Here is a 20,271-nt window from a genome sequence, read left to right as displayed (position 1 = left end):
CATCGCGGCAGCTGAATGATTTACAGCTATTAGCCAGGCTGAGAACATGTGGGGGTTGCCTGGTTGCTAGGGAATCCCCACATGTAATCAAGCTGGCTAATAGCTGTAAATCATGCTGCTGAGGCGATGAAAACTTAATCTCCGAGTAGTCATAAATACTCAGAGACCACCTGAGCATGCTCGGGAAAACCCGAGCAACAAGTACACTCGTTCCTCACTACTCCATCTCAGGCCTCGACTACTGCAACACCTTCCTCTGTGACCTCCCTGCTAACTCTCTTGCAGCACTCCAGTCCGTCCTTAACTCTGCTGTCCACTTAATCCACTTCTCCCGTTTCTCCACTCTGCAAATCCCTCCACTGGCTCCCAATTCCCCAATGAACCCAGTTCAAACTTCTAACACTGATCTACAAAGCTATCCACAACCAGTCCCCTCCCTATATCTCTGAACTAATCTCCCAATATCTTCCCTCACGCAATATTCGATCATCCCAAGACCTCCTACTCTCCACCACACTTATTCGTTCCTCACACAACCGCCTCCAAGATTTCTGCTGAATATCCCCCATCCTCTGGAATTCCATGCCTCAACACGTCCGATTATCTGCCACCCTCGGATCCTTCAGACGGAATCTGAAAACCCAGCTCTTCAGGAAAGCCTACAGCCTGCAATAACCATTCTGTTGCCTCACCACCACCCGAGCTGCCGCTTCACCACCACCAGACCTGCTGCACCCCCGAACTTCTGTCTCTTCCTCATTATCCCGTAGAATGTAAGTCCGCAAGGACAGGGTCCTCTCCACTCTGTACCAGTCTGTCATTGTAAATTTGTTTACTGTAAACGATATCTATAACTCTGTATGTATCCCCTTTCTCATGTATAGCACCATGGAATTAATGGTGCTATATAAAAAAATAATAATAGTAGAAAACAAAATTTAAATTTGCACTTTTTTCATCTCAATGTTATAAAAGCTTTTGTGAAACACCTGTAGGTCCAAAATGATCACTGAAATCCTAGATCATTTCCTCGAGGGGTGTAGTTTAAAAAAAGGATCATTGTTTGGGGCACTTCTGCTGTTTTCACATGGATAGGGCACTTGAAATACTGCATAGCATTTGCAATAACCGTTTATACTCGAGTATAAGCTGACACGAGTATAAGCCGACCCCCCTAATTTTGCCACAAAAAAACTGGGAAAACTTAATGACTCGAGTATAAGCCTACGGTGGAAAATGCAGCAGCTACTGGTAAATTTCAAAATAAAAATAGATACCAATAAAAGTAAAATTAATCGAGACATCAGTAGTTTATGTGTTTTTGAATATCCATATTGATTCAGGGGCCCATATAATGCTCCATACAGTTCATGATGGGCCCCATAAGATGCTCCATACAAAATGTCCCATATAATGCTCCATACAGTGTATGATGGGCTCCATATGATGCTCCATATTAAAATATGCCCCATATAGTGCTGCACAAATGTTGATTATGACCCCATAAGATGCTACATAAAGACATTTGCCCCATATAATGCTGCACAAATGCTGATTATGGCCCAATAAGATGCTCCATAGAGATATTTGCCCCATATAATGCTACACATGGCCCCATAAGATGCACCATACAGATATTTGCCCCATATAATGCTGCACATAGCCCCATACAGATATTTGCCCCATATAAATGCTGCACATGGCCCCATACAGATATTTGCCCCATATAATGATGCACATGGCCCCATAAGATGCTCCATACAGATATTTGCCCCATATAATGCTGCACATGGCCCCATACAGATATTTGCCCCATATAATGCTGCACATGGCCCCATAAGATGCTCCATACAGATATTTGCCCCCATATAATGCTGCACATGGCCCCATAAGATGCTCCAGATATTTGCCCCCATATAATGCTGCACATGGCCCCATAAGATGCTCCATACAGATATTTGCCCCATATAATGCTGCACATGGCCCCATAAGATGCTCCATTCAGATATTTGCCCCTATATAATGCTGCATATGGCCCCATAAGATGCTCCATATAAATATTTGCCCCCATATAATGATGCACATGGCCCCATAAGATGCTCCATACAGACATTTGCCCCATATGCTGTTGCAGTGATTAAAAAAAAAATAAATCACATACTCCCCTCTCAGGCCCCCGGGACTTGCTATACTCACCTTTCCCGTTCCACCGTCGGCGCCACTGTGTCTTCCCCGTCCTCTGCACTGACTGTTCAGGCAGAGGGCGGCGCGCACTAATCGCGCCATCGCACCCTCTGACCTGAGTGTCAGTGCAGAGGATGGGGAAGACGCAGCGGCGCGGACGGTGGAACGGGCAGCAGGTGAATGTCGCGCACTGCATTATACTCACCTGCTCCTGGCGCGGTCCCTGCTCGTCTGTTCCCCGGCTCCGGCAGCTTCTTCCTGTAGTGAGCGGTCACACGGTACCGCTCATTACAGTAATGAATATGCGGCTCCACCCCTATGGGAGTGGAGTCCATATTCATTACTGTAATGAGCGGTACCATGTGACCACTCACTACAGGAAGAAGCTGTCAGCGCCGGGGAACAGACGTGCAGGGATCGCGCCAGTAGCAGGTGAGCATTATTAGACAGCTGTCGCTCCCCCTTCCCTGCCGACCTCTGGGTATGACTCGAGTATAAGCCAAGAGGGGCAATTTCAGCCTCAAAAAATGGGCTGAAATTCTCAGCTTATACTCGAGTATATACGGTAATTCCAGACAAAATTGCTCTCCAGAAGCCAAATAGCGCTCCTCCCCATCTGAGCCTTGCAGTGTGTCCAAATAGTAGTTTTCAACCACATATGGAATATCAGCATATTCAGGAGAAATTGGACAACAAATTGTGGAAAACCATATATAAAGTACCATTTTTATGGGAAAAAATAAATTTGTAACTTTTTCATTCCACTTTGCGTGAACCCTTTAAGTGTTTCACTGAAATTAACAAACTTCCTGAATCCGGCTTTGAATACTTTGAGGGAGGTAAAGGAGCTAATCTACTGTAACAGAATAAACCATGGACAGGAGAGGTGCTATTTCTGGATGAAAGTAGACACATTTTATAAGCCTGGACAACAGCCTTAAACTACTGTATGTAGCACATTTCTAATAGCAAATAGATGATTTCTTTTCAGTGACAAACAGAAGAACTGTAAATACAGATCAGGATTATCATAAGAATTTAACTTGGATTAGTACAAGATGAGAAACAAAATGTATTTATAAAGATACTCCTGTTTTAATACAGATTATAATGTAAACTAAAATATTGTGTTTAGCAGACATATCCTTAAAAAAGTAGGCACATAACTAAAGGTTGTGAGTTTTTGATTGAACTACAAATGCCTTCATCAGACATGAAAAACTTCCATATAAGAAAGCAGAATTGTATCTAATTTCACAGTATGCTCTTGATCACTTCCTTTATACATTCAATAGATTTTTTTTCTTCTACACAGGACAAAAGTAGAATCAAAGTAAAGTCAATAATAAAAGATTTACTGGAACATTTTGTTAACACAACTTCTGTCTAAGTGTAAAGCTACCGTCTTGCACACAAAGATGGACAGAACCATTTTACAAGACTAATATGGACACAATAAATATGGAGATATACATACAGGATCTGTACACAAAGTTGCCCCATGTCCATAAAAATATTACATTTAACAGTGCAACATATACATATATAATTGTATAATTTAATTATTTTACTCAACATGAGATATGAAAGTACGTACTAAACACAAGCAACTACCTTGGTTATGTACATATATAATTTTATAGATATTTATATTTTATTCACCAATATGTACAGATTTCTACACATAAAATTTTGAAAGGCACAATTGTCTATACAACATGTACAAAAATGGCAGGAGCAGAAAAAAAACAAACAACAATTATTGGTCAAGAGTTCATGATTGCACAAGTAATGTGTAAGAAAATGTGCTTTAAAGATAAATAAGGTTTGTAAATAAACCTTGAAGTCTCATTATACCCTATCCCTTCCCACAAAAAAGGTTAAAAAAAATACTGGACCTAAGAAGAAACCTAGTTTCTAAGTTGCTATAACCAGTCTGCCTTCATCATCATCACTGCTTGAATCGCTTAACTGCACTGTGTTCTGTCTTGAGACTAGCTCAGTTCTCCTCTGATGTCGAAGGGGTGGAAGAGCATGACCTATAGACAACCTTTTTAGAGGTGGAGAATGAATCTTCAAAGAGAGATCTGGTTTGACAGATGTTTTTATCTGACTGGTGGTGACGTGAGGACCTTGTTTCAGCTGACTGTCTATTTCAGTACTTGAACCACAAGTTGTAGCTCTCTCTTCAATGATGGTAGCCTCACCTGAAGCTTTTGGGGATTCCTGCATCTTTGATGCAACTTGTAGAGATTCAGACGGTTTAATAATTTTGGCATCTGTCCCAGGAATGTTGGCCAGACCCTGGCAAGGTGCTGTGCTACATGATGGAGATCTATCAGGAACTCCTTGGCCATCAACAGAGAGTGGACTAATAGATGGAATTAAAGTAGGCAATGCGATGTTCAAAATTTGCAGGCCTGGAATGTGAGCTTGTGGGCTAGTATTGCTCTGGGAACCAGGGCTTGTTGCTAAAACTTGCAAGCCAACTGCATTTAGAGTTAGACCCGAGGAATGAATTTGTGGGGTAATATTTGGATTTGAAAGACCTAATATGTTCACTGCTTCCATGCTAAGAGGCTGAATGGGTTGTAAGCCTGATGCACTCAGACCAGGCACATTCACTTGACCAATTGGAATACAAGGTAGAACACCATTTACTTCAGCTACTCCTATAGGACTTTGCGTGTTGGGTACCTCTGCAGGCTTGTCACTGTGAGGACCTGTAGTTCTGTGAATTACTCCAACAGCTGGTATAGTCAGTTGCACCTGTCCAGTTGGGAAGGGTACAAACGTAGAGTAGGCTGTTAATCCAGCTGGGACGAGCTGAATTCCTCCTACTGGAATCATACTGTAGGGTGACCTTACAGGTTGCTGTGAATGTAGAGGCAAATGACTAAATAAATGTGTTTGCGCTGTAGTTATCTGAGCAGGGTGTTGAGTCGTGTGATTTGAGCCTATTGCAGATGAATCCATTGTCTGTGTGCTCCGGTTCACTGGGGAAGATGGTATGTTGACATGGTGAGGGTCCTGTAAAAGAAAAAACAAATTTGAAAAAGAAAGTGAGTCTCTTGTGACACTAAAACACAGTTGCATATGTCCTAATGATACATAAGCATTTAAAATATTGGTCAAAACGTGACTTCAATGGACACAGAGGTGCAAGTTCAGAGAAGAACAGATACTGATTTTTCAGACTACTTATCTATGCACATTTGTAGCCCAATGTTATATCATTGTCTAAATGTGTTCAGTTTGAATTTTTACAAATCTACATTTTGTGTTTGGAATATGTATATTATAATTTTCATACTAAAGAAATTAAATAACATATAGGAAAAGGTTAAAGGGATTGTCAAATACTTTTGTATTGATAATTTATCTATAAGATAGGTTATTAAAATCAGATTGTTGGACTTTGACTCGTCAATCTGAGCTGAGCTGCAGTACCAGAGAACAGCCATTAAACAAAGCTGTGCTGTTCCGTATCCGCATACCAACTGCAGCGGTAGCTGCGAACACCCTGCCTATCTAATAGTGATTACTAAGGCTGAACAAATAGCTTCGGATAAGTGCTTATATGAATAGCTATAGCTCTTCCCTAATAGCTGATAATCAGCTGATCGGCGCCGCAGCTGCATGCGTCGTGTCTGTGTGACAGGCACAACACATGCAGGGAGAGGCCAACAAACCAGATATCCAGGTTACATACAGTACACACAAAAATATATCTTTCAGTAGAAATCACTGGCACAGATTCCCCTAGGTCATTCAATTTCAAGTGAACCAATGCTATTTTCTTCTATATCTTTACATTCTTTTGAGAGTTTGTTCTCTGGTAATACTGTGTTAGAGAATGCAAAATGTGAAGAAAAAAAATCTACATACTTTAATTTTTGAAAAAAATGTTCATTTCTGTCTAGCATGCCTATATGTTTCTCGTCATAACTCAGGCCAGAACCAAGACAGATGAGGAAAAAATACCATTCCACTCAGAACTGTACAGGATTTCACCCAATATGTCGCAAGATTATCTTTGTTAATATTTTATGTGGTGCCTCCCTGTGCGCAGTCTTCCCCTGTGCAATGAGCGCAGCATCCAGTCTGTTGTCTGCTTAGGCTACTTTCACACTAGCGTCGTGCGCTGCACGTCGCAATGCGTCGTTGTGGATATAAAACGCATCCTGCAAAGTTGCCCGCAGGATGCGTTTTTTCTACATAGACGTTTATTAGCAACGCACTGCCACACGTCGCAACCGTCGTGCGACGGTTGAGTCGTGTTTTGGCGCACCGCCGCCACGAAAAAAAGTTACATGTAATGTTTTTTTGTGCGTCGAGACTGCCATTTTCGACCGCGCATGCGCGGCTGAAACTCCGCCCCCTCCCCCCGGACCTTGCAATGGGGCAGCGGAAGCATCCTAAGACTGCTTCCGCTGCCCACGTCGGGCATTTTTTGCACAGTATGCGTCGGTACGTCGGGCCGACGCTAGTGTGAAAGCAGCCTTAGCTGAATAGTAATAAGCCGGCAGCAGAGTGGTGTCATTATACCTGGGGTGCAGGAGGACTAGCGCCGACCCTGCAGGAGACGTCACTGGTCTGTCACGCATAGTGACACCACTCTGCTGCCGGCTTATTACTCTTCATCTAAGAAAACCGCAGACTGGAAGCTGCGTAAATTTCACAGGGCTCTGGGGGAAACTGCGCAGGAGGGAGACACTGCACAAGGAAGACACTGCAGGGACAAGCCCCCGAAACGAGCATCACTGATGACACTTCATTCAGTGCAGCAAACAATGCAAAGGGAGTGTCTGGATGTCCCAGACCCTCCACGCCGCCGGCCGATAAATCTTCATTTCAGGGCACAAAGAGCAATTTTTAAGGTGGGGCGTCAAAATCCATGGCTCTATTTGTCAAAAATGGAGGGGATCCCACGACGTTTTTTACATTATTTTTTTTCAAACTTTTAATCAATTTTTATGCCCTTACACCAGAGAGTTGTGCCACAAAATCTATATATATAATTGACTAAGGGGTACTTCCGTCTGTTTGTCTGTAACTTCAGTAACGGAAATCCTGGGTCGCTGATTGGCCGGCCGCGACCAATCAGCAAGATTGGGGTGGGATTTGAACAACGCTTCAATTTTTACTATTGATGCTGCCTATGCAGCATCAATAGTGAAAACATAGAATGTTAAAAATAATTAAAAAAATAACAACAAACATTATAATCTCACCTTCCGAAGTCCGTCGCAGCCTTTCCCGCTCCGGTCTCAAGAATGCATTGTGGCACTGACTCGAGATCATGTAGCGGTCTCGCAAGATGATGACGTGGCGGTCTCACGAGACCGCTACATGATCTTGACTCATTGCCGCATTGCATTCTTAGGACCGGAGTGCGAGGAGCATCGGTAAAGGCCTCGGCTGGATACAGGGGCCGACGGAAGGGGAGTATATAACTATTTTATAAAATGTTTTTTTTTTTTGTTTTTTTTTTAACAGGGATATGGTGCCCACATTGCTATATACTACGTGGGCTGTGTTATATACTAAGTGGTCTGTGCTATATACTACGTGGGCTGTGCTATATACTACGTGGGCTGTTCTATATACTACGTGGGCTGTGCTATATACTACGTGGGCTGTGCTATATACTACGTGGGCTGTGTTACATACTATGTGGCTGTGCTAGATATTACGTGGCTGTTTAATATACTATGTGGGCTGTTTTATATACTACGTGGCTGTGCAATATACTATGTAGCTATGCTATATACTACGTGGCTGTGTTCTATAATTAAAATGATTAAAATTTATATATAATATAAATATATATAATATATATATAATTAAAATAATTAACATTTTTATCACCAGAATTGTGTGTTAGCCCCAAGTTTTACATTTTCATACCGGGAAATGGTTAAAAATGACACCAAAATGTGTCCCACAATCTCTACAGAACGTGGCAATACCCCATATGTGGCTGTACATTACTGCTTAGCCATACGGAGAGACTCGGGAGGGACAGAGCGCTATTTGCCTCCTGGAAGACAGATCTTCCTAGAATAGTTTGCAGATTCAATATAAAGAGCCCCAAAGTGCTAGAAAAGCAGAACCCCCTCAAGTGACCCCATTTTGGAAATTACAACCCTTTGGGAATTTATTTACAGATGTAATGACGATTTTGACTCCATGGATGTTTTCCAGAAACAAGCAGCAGTGGATGTTGCTGAGTGAAAATTGCATACTGCCGTTGTAGTGACCAGTACATTATGACCAGCCCGTGCTTTTGGAGACACCCACCTGTAAATTAGGCGGGCTCTGATCATTCCAGAAATGCCAAACATGTAGGCACTAAATGTGGTTGAGGGACACTGGGGCTCAGAAGGGAGTGGGCATTTCGATTTGTGAGCAAAGAATTTGCAATTTGCTGAATTTCTTTTGGTGGGTGAGGAGCCATTTCACTTTTCCAGAGCCTTTGTGCTACCAGTAACATGGAAGCCCCCTATATTTCCGTTAACAGAAGACAGACCTGAGTGAAGGCTTGCTTTTTTTGTGGATGGAGTTGAAGATTTTATTGGGATTTTACTGGGAACATTTTACATAACATTTATGATCACATTTATCTGGCGCTCTACGCTGAGCATTAACATCAGGGTTTCCATCTAAATCTCCGAGTGACGTGATAGATGAAATCCCCGATGGATCCATTCACTATAATGAGGCAACAGATTTACTCTGGACTCCGTCTGCCCTCTGTTCAGGGCAGACGGTGTTTTCAGTAGTGCACAACTGTGGCCAATGGTACCTTTATGCAATCCTAAAAAGATGAACACCGCCGGATCACAGGTCCTATGGTGTCCACAGTGCCTCTATCTGCCTCATTATAGGGAATCTTCTGCCAGAGGTTCTGTCTGAATCGCGGTTTTCAGAAATTTGCATGGAAACCCCGATGCTCAACAGAGCGCAGGATAAAAGTGCGCCAAGCCTTACTGCGACCTTTGGGAGGCGACTTTATTCTTCAGGTCGGTGCAATTACAGCGATACCAGATTTTTATCGGGTTTTTATGTTTGGCTGCTGTCACACACTAAAGGACATCTTTTATTGTGAAAACTAATTTTTGCATCACCATAATTTGAGAGCTATAATTTTTCCATATTTCGGCTGAGAGTCATGTTATGGCTTGTTTTTTACAGGACGAGCTGATGTTTTTATTGGTACCATTTTCGGGCGCATGACATTTTTTGATTCTATTCTGATTTTTGGGAGACAATGAACAGGTTTTGCTTTTATTTTCATTTTACCGTTCTGCGTGTGGTAAAATTGGTAAGGCACTTTTATTCTTTGGGTCGGTACGATACAGCGATACCCAATTTATATATTTTTTTATGTTTTGGCGCTTTTAGGCTACTTTCACACATCAGGTTTTCTCTGTCAAGCTCAATCCGGCTAAATTTCAAAAAAACGGATCCAGCGAATGTTGCCGCCGGATCGTTTTTTTCCCACAGACTTGTATTAGTGCCGGATGACATCGCGTTTCGTCCAGTTTTCGCTGGATTCGGCAAATGTGTTGTTTCTGGTTTCTGGAAAAAAGTCCATAGCAACATTTTCTGTCTCCGGCGCTTCCGGCTGTTTGCTAGAATGGAAGCCTATGGGAGCCTGAAGGTGTCGGATCCGGAAAATGACAGGTTCCGTCGCCAGATTCCGTTTTTTTTAAAACTGAGCATGCTCCAAATTTTTTTTTATCCAATTATCTGGATATGTTTGTCGGATCCGTCGCATCAGTTTTCCACAATCTGAGCCGGATCCATTTTTTGCAACATTCGCCGGATTGTGCCTGATGCAAAAAACATGATGTGTGAAAGTAGCCTTACACAAACTATTTTATAGAAAAAATAATTATTTTTGCATCATTTTATTTTGAGAGCTCTAACTTTTTATTTTTCTGCTAATGGAGCTGTATGACTGCTTGTTTTTTGCGGTAACAGTTAATGTTTTCAGCGGTACCATTTTTATTTACATTCGTCTTTTTGATCACGCTTTATTGCACTCTTTGTTCGTTGGTATGATGGTAAAGCATTGTTTTTTGGACTAATTGTTTATTTTTTTACTGTGTTCATTGATGGAGTTAACTAGTTGGACAGTTTTATAGAATAGGTCGCTACGGACGCGGTGATATCAAATATGGGTACTTTCATTGTTTATTTTTTTATTTACATAAATAAATGTGTGTATTGGAAAAATATTTGTTCTTTTTTTTCTTTATTTGGGGATTTAAAAAAAAAAATATTTATATACTTTCTAATATTTTTATTGTTTACATTGTCCCAGGATGGGACATCACTGTATTACATCAGATCGCGGATCTGATGTTCTGCATTGCATCTGCACTGCAGAACATCGGAGCAGCCACTCTCAGGTAGGGAAGGAGGCATCTCAGGTCCTGCTCTCTGGAGTCACTAGGAAGCCTTTCCTGAAGGACCCCCGTGGCCATCTTGAGGAAAAGGGTCCCCATGGAGACCATCAGAAAAAATAATAGAATCGCAATGTCCTGATGGAAGCGCGCAGAGAACTCATTCCCTGCACGATTTTCCTCTATGTTTCTGTCACTACTGACAGCGGCATCAGAGGGGTTAAATGCCTGATATTGGTGCTAATACCGATCGCGGGCACAGATGCGGGGTCTCTGCTCTCACACTGAGCGGATACTTGCACCCGATCGCCGCGGCGCTCAGCGATCCCGCAGAGCAGTACATGTACGGTGTATATCGGGAAGAGGTTAATATGCTTGGATACAGCACTTTGAACAGCCAAGCTTCTTTAGCAATGACCTTTTGTGACGTGTGTCAATGACTGCCTTCTGGACATCTGGCAAGTCAGCAGTCTTCCCAATGATTGTGGAGCCTACTGAAACAGACTAAGGGACCTTTTTAAATGCTTAGGAAGCATTTGAAGGTGTTTTTTGCTAATTATTCTAATTTACCGTATACACTCGAGTATAAGTCGACCCGAGTATAAGCCGAGACGCTTAATTTTGCAACAAAAAACTGAGGAAACTTAATGACTCGAGTATAAGCCTAGGGAGGAAAATGCAGCCAGTAAATGTCAAAAATAAAAATAGATACCAATAAAAGTAAAATTAATTGAGACATCAGTAGGTTAAGTGTTATTGAAAATCCATATTTATTTATTTTACTCACTTGTATAGAGCCATTAATTCCACAGCGCTTTACAAACATTATTGGCACTGTCCCCATTGGGGCTCACAATCTAGAATCTCTACCATCAAATTGGTTCAAATTTTAGAAGTAAAAAAATTCCAGCACCTGGTATAAAAAAATAAGAATTTAGCCTTACAATCTGTATGTAAAACGATACAGGAAAGATATATATCTTGGTACCGTGTTAGCCAGTAGATAGAAAAATATTTAGAATTGAGAGTCCTCAGTGGTTGATACCTTTTAATGGCTAACTGAAAAGATGGTAACAAATTGCAAGCTTTCGAGACTACACAGGTCTCTTCATCAGGCAAAGACTAAAATAAATTCTGAAGAATCACATTTATGCACAACATAGCACAGAAAAAAAAAAAAAAACATGGATAAGACAAGTGACATGAAGCAGAATTGCCATGAGTTATAAACAGTTATGTCCATAAATATTGGGCCAGTTCTTAAGATAAGGAACGTTTTATTGTCCTGATTGGGGTCTCGTTCTGTTGTGATGACCCCACATGGTCTGAGGGGCAAGTTCCTTAGTTGATGTAAAAAGACATAAATCCATGCGACACATTCATTCCTGCAGTCAGACTGTCAAAGGTCGTCATCAGTTTATATTCCCATACTCTTCTGTCTCTCTTAGATTTGAAGCTACCTTTTAACACAAGTAATTTCATGTCTATAAGGTTATGATTTGGGAGACAAAAATGTATTGCCACAGGTAGATCAATTCTTTTTCTCTTATTGTGTGGCGGTGAGAATTCATTCTTGTTCTAAGCTTTAGCCCTGTCTCCCCCACATACAGACCTCCAGTTGGACATTTAGTACAAATAATTAGGTACACTATATTAGAAGTGACACAGCTGAAAGTACCTGGTATCTTGTAGTCCTGATGTGAAATGGGGATGTTTATCTTGTCCGTGGTCATTATAAATGGACAGGTTTTACATTTTTTCTGATTGCAAGGAAAGGTACCTGCAGCTGTTGGAGAGGACAGGGAGCTCTTGACAATGATGCTTCTTAGATTTGGGGGCTGCCTAAAACACAGTAGTGGGGGGTCTGGAAAAATGGATTGTAATCGGGCATCTTTTTGTAGTAAAGGTTGTAATTTCCGTACAGCTCCCCTTAGCACCTCCAGATTTGGATTGTAGGTAACTACTAGAGGTACCTGGTTATTTTCTTCTTTAGCTTTGTAATGTAGCAGGTGATTCCTTGATATTCTGGTGGCTCTTGTAATCGGATTTTCAATTGTTCTTGGATGGTAGCCCTGATTCAAAAAGGTCTTTCTGAGGCGACCAAGGTATTCATCCCTGTCCATTGGGTTGGAACATATACGATTGTATCTGATGGCTTGGCTGTAGACAATGGAGTTTTTTTAAAGTGTTTTGGATGGAAACTGTCCCATTTAAGGTATGTTGGACGGTCGATTGGCTTCTGATACAGGGATGTCTCTATTTTATTGTTCTGCAGCTTAATGATGGTGTCCAAAAGGTTAATTTCAGTACAGGAGTAGTTGAGTGTCAAGTTGATGATTGGATGAAATTGATTAAACTGTTCATTGAACGTCTTTAGCTGTGGCTAAGACTCCGTCCAGATGATTAAAATGTCATCAATGTAGCGGTAGTACGCCAGAGGCCTGATGGGACATGAGGACAAAAAGTCGCTTTCAAGCTTGGCCATGAAAAGATTTGCATTCTGTGGGGCCATTTTACCTCCCATTGCTGTGCCAGTCTCCTGTAGATAGATCTTCTTGTCAAATTCAAAGTGATTGTGGGTGAGGATGAATTTTATAAGTTTCACCACAGAATTTGCATCAGTCCCTGTGTTTTCCAGGAAGAATTTGCAGGCATTTAATCCATCCGCGTGTGGGATATTGGAGTACAAAGATTCCACATCCATGGTGGCCAGGATGGTTCCTTCTGGTGGAGGACCTATTGCTGATAGTTTATTCAATAGGTCAGATGTGTCCTGAATGAAGCTGGGTGTATCCTGTTAGGAACTGGTGGTTTAGGAGCAACATGGGACATGCTCTGGAGGAGGTGGTACCTGTACTGACCGCAGTTCCTGAGCTTAACACAACACTAGAAGTAGCCGTGGGATGTTCCTGTAACTCCCTAGACACCTCGTCACAGCCGGAGGACTAACTACCCCCAAAAGATAGAAACAGGAAAGCTATCTTGCCTCAGAGAAAATCCCCAGAGGATAAGACAGCCCCCCACAAATATTGACTGTGAGTGGAGAGGGAAATGACATACGCAGAATGAAACCAGGATGTAGCAAAGGAGGCCAGTCTAGCTAGATAGATAGAACAGGACAGACTACTGTGCGGTCAGTATTAAAAACAAGAAAAATCCACCACAGAGTTTACAAAAATCTCCACACCTGACTAAAGGTGTGGAGGGTAAATCTGCTTCCCAGAGCTTCCAGCTAAACTGAATAAATCCATACTGACAAGCTGGACTAGAAAAAACATAGAAAGTGCAGAAAGATTAAGTTCACAACAAGTGGACTGCAAAAGAACAAAGCAAGGACTTATCTTTGCTGAACTGGTCAGAATATCAGGGAAATCCAAGCAGAGATGTGAATCCAACCAGGAACCATTGACAACTGGCACAGGCTGAAGGATAGAACCAGGCTAAATAGCCGAGCCAGAAAGACAATCAGTGGAAGCAGCTGCTGACTACTAAATCCAAGGAGCAGCAGTACCACTTAAAACCACCGGAGGGAGCCCAAGAGCAGAACTCACAAAACTGCCACTTACAACCACCAGAGGGAGCCCAAGAGCAGAACTCACAACAGTATCCTTTACCAGGGGTTTAAGAATACCTTCTACCCATCCAGATACCTGCTCAGTAAGGGTGCCCACACATGTAAAACGAAGCACACTCATGAAATAAAAAGTATAGAAAACAGATCATCAGCAGAGGATTATAGGTAGGGCCATTCATTTATTTAGCTCCGATGATTTGCAATGTGTGTAAGATATATTATGCAGTCTAGAGGTCTCATTTATATGATTGATTTTAGGGCAGTTTTTCATTTGCCTTTTGGTTCCTATTATGCTGAGAACAGTCATTGTATGCCTAGAATTGGTTAGACAGAAAAGAGTTAACATGCTTAGCTCCTCCCTTTGATGTTTGCCACATTGTCACCTCTCCATGACCTCCTGTCACCTTTAACCTTTTTCCAAAATTGTGTCCATTGCCTTAACGCCTGATTTATGATGTACCAATGAAAAAGGTCAAGTCTGCTTTTATGTTGAATCAGGAGCCTCATATAATGCTCCATACAGTTCGTGATGGGCCCCATAAAATGCTCCATACAAAATACGCCCCATATAATGCTCCATAAAATTTATGATAGGCCCCATAAGATGCTCCATACTAAAATATGCCCCATATAATGCTGCACAAATGTTATGGCCCCATAAGATGCTCCATAGACTATTATGCCCCATATAATGCTGCACAAATGCTGATTATGGCCCCATAAGATGCTCCATAAAGATATTTGCCCCATATAATGCTGCACAAATGCTGATTATGGCCCCATAAGATGCTCCATATAAAAATGTGCCACATATAATGCTCCATACAGTTCATTATGGCCCCATAAGATGCTCCATATAACAATGTGGGACATATAATGCTCCATGCAGTTCATTATGGCCCCATAAGATGCTCCATATAACAATGTGCCCCATATAATGCTCCATACAGTTCATTATGGCCCCATAAGACGCTCCATATAACAATGTGCCACATGCTCTATACAGTTCATTATGGCCCCATAAGATGCTCCATATAACAATGTGCCACATATAATGCTCCATACAGTTCATTATGGCCCCATAAGATGCTCCATATAACAATGTGCCACATATAATGCTCCATACAGTTCATTATGGCCCCATAAGATGCTCCATATAACAATGTGCCACATATAATGCTACATACAGTTCATTATGGCCCCATAAGATGCTCCATATTAAACTGTGCCACATATAATGCTCCATACAGTTCATTATGGCCCCATAAGATGCTCCATATAACAATGTGCCACATATAATGCTCCATACAGTTCATTATGGCCCCATAAGATGCTCCATATAACAATGTGCCACATATAATGCTACATACAGTTCATTATGGCCCCATAAGATGCTCCATATTAAACTGTGCCACATATAATGCTCCATACAGTTCATTATGGCCCCATAAGATGCTCCATATAACAATGTGCCACATATAATGCTACATACAGTTCATTATGGCGACATAAGATACTCCATATTAAACTGTGCCACATATAATGCTCCATACAGTTCATTATGGCCCCATAAGATGCTCCATATAACAATGTGCCACATATAATGCTCCATACAGTTAATTATGGCCCCATAAGATGCTCCATATAACAATGTGCCACATGTAATGCTGCTGCAATAAAAAAAAATGACATACTCACCTCTCATCGCTGCTCCTCAGCCATAGCAGTGACTGTTCAGGCAGAGGGCGGCCCGCACACCAATACGTCATCGCGCCCTCTGACCTGAACAGTCACTGCAGAGGACGTGGAATACGGAGCGGCGGTGGAACGGGGAAAGGTGAATATGAAATACTCACCTGCTCCCGGCGCGGTCCCTGGCAGCTTCTCACGGACAGATGGTCTCCGGGCGCTGACAGCTTCTTCCTCTGTTCAGTGGTCACTGGTACCGCTCATTACAGTAATGAATATGCGGCTCCACCCCTATAGGTGGAAAAAGCCTTCATAGTTCCATTCAAGAAAAAATAAAAGCGTGCTTACAAACTTCATTTTTTTCACCTCATATAAATAACAAATGTTAGAACATCCAAACTTGAGCACAGAAAGCGATTCCCCAAAGAACATTGCATTACTAAAAATACCCCAAGTACAAGTTCCTCAAAGTTATGCAATATTACTAGAAATGCCTGTACACCTGGTAATTTGGATAATATACTGTATATGTAAGGGTAGTATTCCAAGCACAGGCTTAAAAAAATACAGATGTGGGCAGACTAATTACTGCAACTGTGGTGAAATGCTTCTTCTCGGACGTGCATTACGGAAGACAAAAGGGGATGCAAAATTTCAATCAAATAGTATTTAAGTTTTGAACTCTGTATCTAAATATATAAATCTTAAGTTTAACTCTTACCTTCCAGAAAAAACATATGTATATACTGATGTGGAGCAATTTACTACATCACAAAATACATGTACGTTCCAGGCATGGCACAGGAGCTGTACTCATGGCGGTAGTAGCCAGCTGTAATATTCAGCTGAGCTCCCACTGCACCTACTGGGACCGAAGTTAGCTCTGATTATCTTCTTAGCTACCAGTCTGCAACTGAGCAACTATCTACTACTTCTAAGCTCAGTCTCACAACTCCTGGCATTACTGCACTCTCAGCATTGCTGTCAATTAGGTTAAAAAGTTTGTCTCTGCCATCCTGATGCTTTGTTATTCCTGTAACAGGCTCTCTGCAAAACAGTTACCAGTTTGCCTATAACTCTCAGCAATTCCTTTCTGTAACTGTCATCCTGCAGCAGGACAACACTTGCGCACATATCTCTGCAATATCTATACTATTTGCTCACTTGGCTCAGCTGCATCCAGTGCCCCCAGCTCCGCTTTTCCATTTGCCATCCTGCATACTTTGTTGTACTTGTCTCCGCTGCTTCACGTGCTGTCCAACAAGTCCAGCTCTGCTGCATCATTGCCTCTGGTCCGTACTGACATACAGCTCAGAGGAGCTTTCTCACTGGATTTATTGCAGGATATAGCTGTCCTACATATACAGTGCCTACAAGTAGTATTCAACCCCCTGCAGATTTAGCAGGTTTAATAAGATGCAAATAAGTTAGAGCCTTCAAACTTCAAACAAGAGCAGGATTTATTAACAGATGCATAAATCTTACAAACCAAAAAGTTTTGTTGCTCAGTTAAATTTTTATAAATTTTAAACATAAAAGTGTGGGTCAATTATTATTCAACCCCTAGGTTTAATATTTTGTGGAATAACCTTTGTTTGCAATTACAGCTAATAATCGTCTTTTATAAGACCTGATCAGGCCGGCGCAGGTCTCTGGAGTTATCTTGGCCCACTCCTCCATGCAGATCTTCTCCAAGTTATCTAGGTTCTTTGGGTGTCTCATGTGGACTTTAATCTTGAGCTCCTTCCACAAGTTTTCAATTGGGTTAAGGTCAGGAGACTGACTAGGCCACTGCAACACCTTGATTTTTTGCCTCTTGAACCAGGCCTTGGTTTTCTTGGCTGTGTGCTTTGGGTCGTTGTCTTGTTGGAAGATGAAATGATGACCCATCTTAAGATCCTTGATGGAGGAGCGGAGGTTCTTGGCCAAAATCTCCAGGTAGGCCGTGCTATCCATCTTCCCATGGATGCGGACCAGATGGCCAGGCCCCTTGGCTGAGAAACAGCCCCACAGCATGATGCTGCCACCACCATGCTTGACTGTAGGGATGGTATTCTTGGGGTCGTATGCAGTGCCATCCAGTCTCCAAACGTCACGTGTGTGGTTGGCACCAAAGATCTCGATCTTGGTCTCATCAGACCAGAGAACCTTGAACCAGTCAGTCTCAGAGTCCTCCAAGTGATCATGAGCAAACTGTAGACGAGCCTTGACATGACGCTTTGAAAGTAAAGGTACCTTATGGGCTCGTCTGGAACGGAGACCATTGCGGTGGAGTACGTTACTTATGGTATTGACTGAAACCAATGTCCCCACTGCCATGAGATCTTCCCGGAGCTCCTTCCTTGTTGTCCTTGGGTTAGCCTTGACTCTTCGGACAAGCCTGGCCTCGGCACGGGAGGAAATTTTCAAAGGCTGTCCAGGCCGTGGAAGGCTAACAGTAGTTCCATAAGCCTTCCACTTCCGGATGATGCTCCCAACAGTGGAGACAGGTAGGCCCAACTCCTTGGAAAGGGTTTTGTACCCCTTGCCAGCCTTGTGACCCTCCACGATCTTGTCTCTGATGGCCTTGGAATGCTCCTTTGTCTTTCCCATGTTGACCATGTATGAGTGCTGTTCACAAGTTTGGGGAGGGTCTTAAATAGTCAGAAAAGGCTGGAAAAAGAGATAATTAATCCAAACATGTGAAGCTCATTGTTCTTTGTGTCTAAACTACTTCTTAATACTTTAGGGGAACCAAACAGAATTCTGGTGGGTTGAGGGGTTGAATAATAAATGACCCTCTGAAACAACTTTTCACAATTTAAAAAAAAAAAATAAACAAAGAAATAACATTCTTTTTTGCTGCAGTGCATTTCACACTTCCAGGCTGATCTACAGTCCAAATGTCACAATGCCAAGTTAATTCCAAATGTGTAAACCTGCTAAATCTGCAGGGGGTTGAATACTACTTGTAGGCACTGTATGGTTTGCAAACAATATTCGCATAAACATCATGTCTCATTGTCAGAAAGGGGTTCTGTAGTAGAGATGAGCGAACACTGTCGGCCCCCTCCTTATTCGGCATGCTATAGCGCTTAACTAAGAAGCTGCATCGGGAAGCCGGATACCTGGAGAGCTCCCGATAATCAGGTGTCCGGTGCCGCAGCTGTATGACTATCACAACTCATGCATGGGGAGCCTGTGTGTTGTGACTGTCACACAGCCGCGACATGCAGCTGCGGCGCCGGACATCTGATTATTAGGCACGCTCCAGGCATCCGGGTTCCATCTGCAGCTTCTTCGGTAAGCGCTATAGCATGCCGAATAAGGAAGGAGCCGACTATGTTCGTTCACCTCTATTTTTTAGCAGCAGCATTATACATTTCTATAACCCAGATACTCCGGAAAATGAATTCTATAAAAAGTAGTGTTTTTTTATTTTCATAGTTATAGCTGAATGTCCCCTTCTTCTTGCTAGAATTGTTTGATGGGTGCAGGTCCCACTCTTATTTTTCTTACTTATATAGCATATACATATCCTGCAGCACTCTACAGGCATTATCACTGCCCATAGTGGCTCACAATCTTAATTTCCAGTTGGTATGACTTTGGAGTTTTGGAGGAAACCACTGAAACACGGGGAGAACATATAACCACTGAGCCATGATGTTGCCCCCAGAGAGACATGCATCTATAGTCAGAAAGAAGGGCACCCCACTCAATGAATGGAAATATGGCAACGCATATTCCAGCTTGAGATCTCATGCTTTTATATGGTCACAGACTGCCTTAATCACTTTTAGTATTCTCAGAGCAGATGTAGATCAATGATCTCTAGTAGTGTGGCTATTGTCAGAACTCGCCTTTTGTTTTAGAAGAAATCATTACGAGCATGGGCATTTTTAGACGGCTAATCTTATACTTTTGTTAAAGCGCTGACACAAGTGTAAACAGTCTCCACAAGATTGTATTACAAACACTCATTCACCAGTAATGTGCTGAGAAAATCTCAACAGCGAGTTATTAATAATCTTGGAGAGGTCTGCCTATTTTCTCCCCATGGGTACATTAACATTTCAATGAAAACCACATTTAAATCAAAATACTCTAACAAGCACTTCAGAGAAAAGGCTTTCATCATTGAACATTATTGAAATCATGAAATATGCAATCTCACTGAATGAAAAGTCTTACCAAATGAAAATATATTTTTGTGATTTTTATACTTACAGTTCAACGAAATTCATTTTTGTGAATGCATATACCCTTATATAAACCTTAAGTGAAGTGCCACCTTTGTCATCATTTAGCCTTTATGTCCAATATTGTGTGCTGACTAACTTCTTAATAAAACTTTCTGATACTGAACTCCAAATGCATTGAATTGACATGGATTTACACATGCTGGCCACATGCAGTCACTACTAGGGG

General features: G+C 41.9%; 1 protein-coding gene across 4 annotated transcripts in view; it reads right to left on the bottom strand.

Moving 5' to 3' along the window:
• Window positions 1–3,004: 3,004 nt before the first annotated feature.
• Window positions 3,005–20,271, bottom strand: part of HIVEP1 (HIVEP zinc finger 1) — a 311,461-nt gene continuing 294,194 nt past the window's right edge. For 3 of the 4 annotated variants that reach the window (XM_077269893.1, XM_077269892.1, XM_077269894.1), the window contains one exon: window positions 3,005–5,214. In XM_077269893.1, the coding sequence (XP_077126008.1) occupies window positions 4,102–5,214 (1,113 nt within the window). In that variant the 3' untranslated portion in view covers window positions 3,005–4,101. The remainder of the gene's footprint in view (window positions 5,215–20,271) is intronic. The other variant, XM_077269895.1, reaches the window with a different exon arrangement.

The sequence above is a fragment of the Ranitomeya variabilis genome, chromosome 6 (assembly GCF_051348905.1).
Source record: "Ranitomeya variabilis isolate aRanVar5 chromosome 6, aRanVar5.hap1, whole genome shotgun sequence".
NCBI classification, from domain to species: Eukaryota; Metazoa; Chordata; class Amphibia; order Anura; family Dendrobatidae; genus Ranitomeya; species Ranitomeya variabilis.
This window is presented reverse-complemented; position numbering and strand designations above follow the sequence as displayed.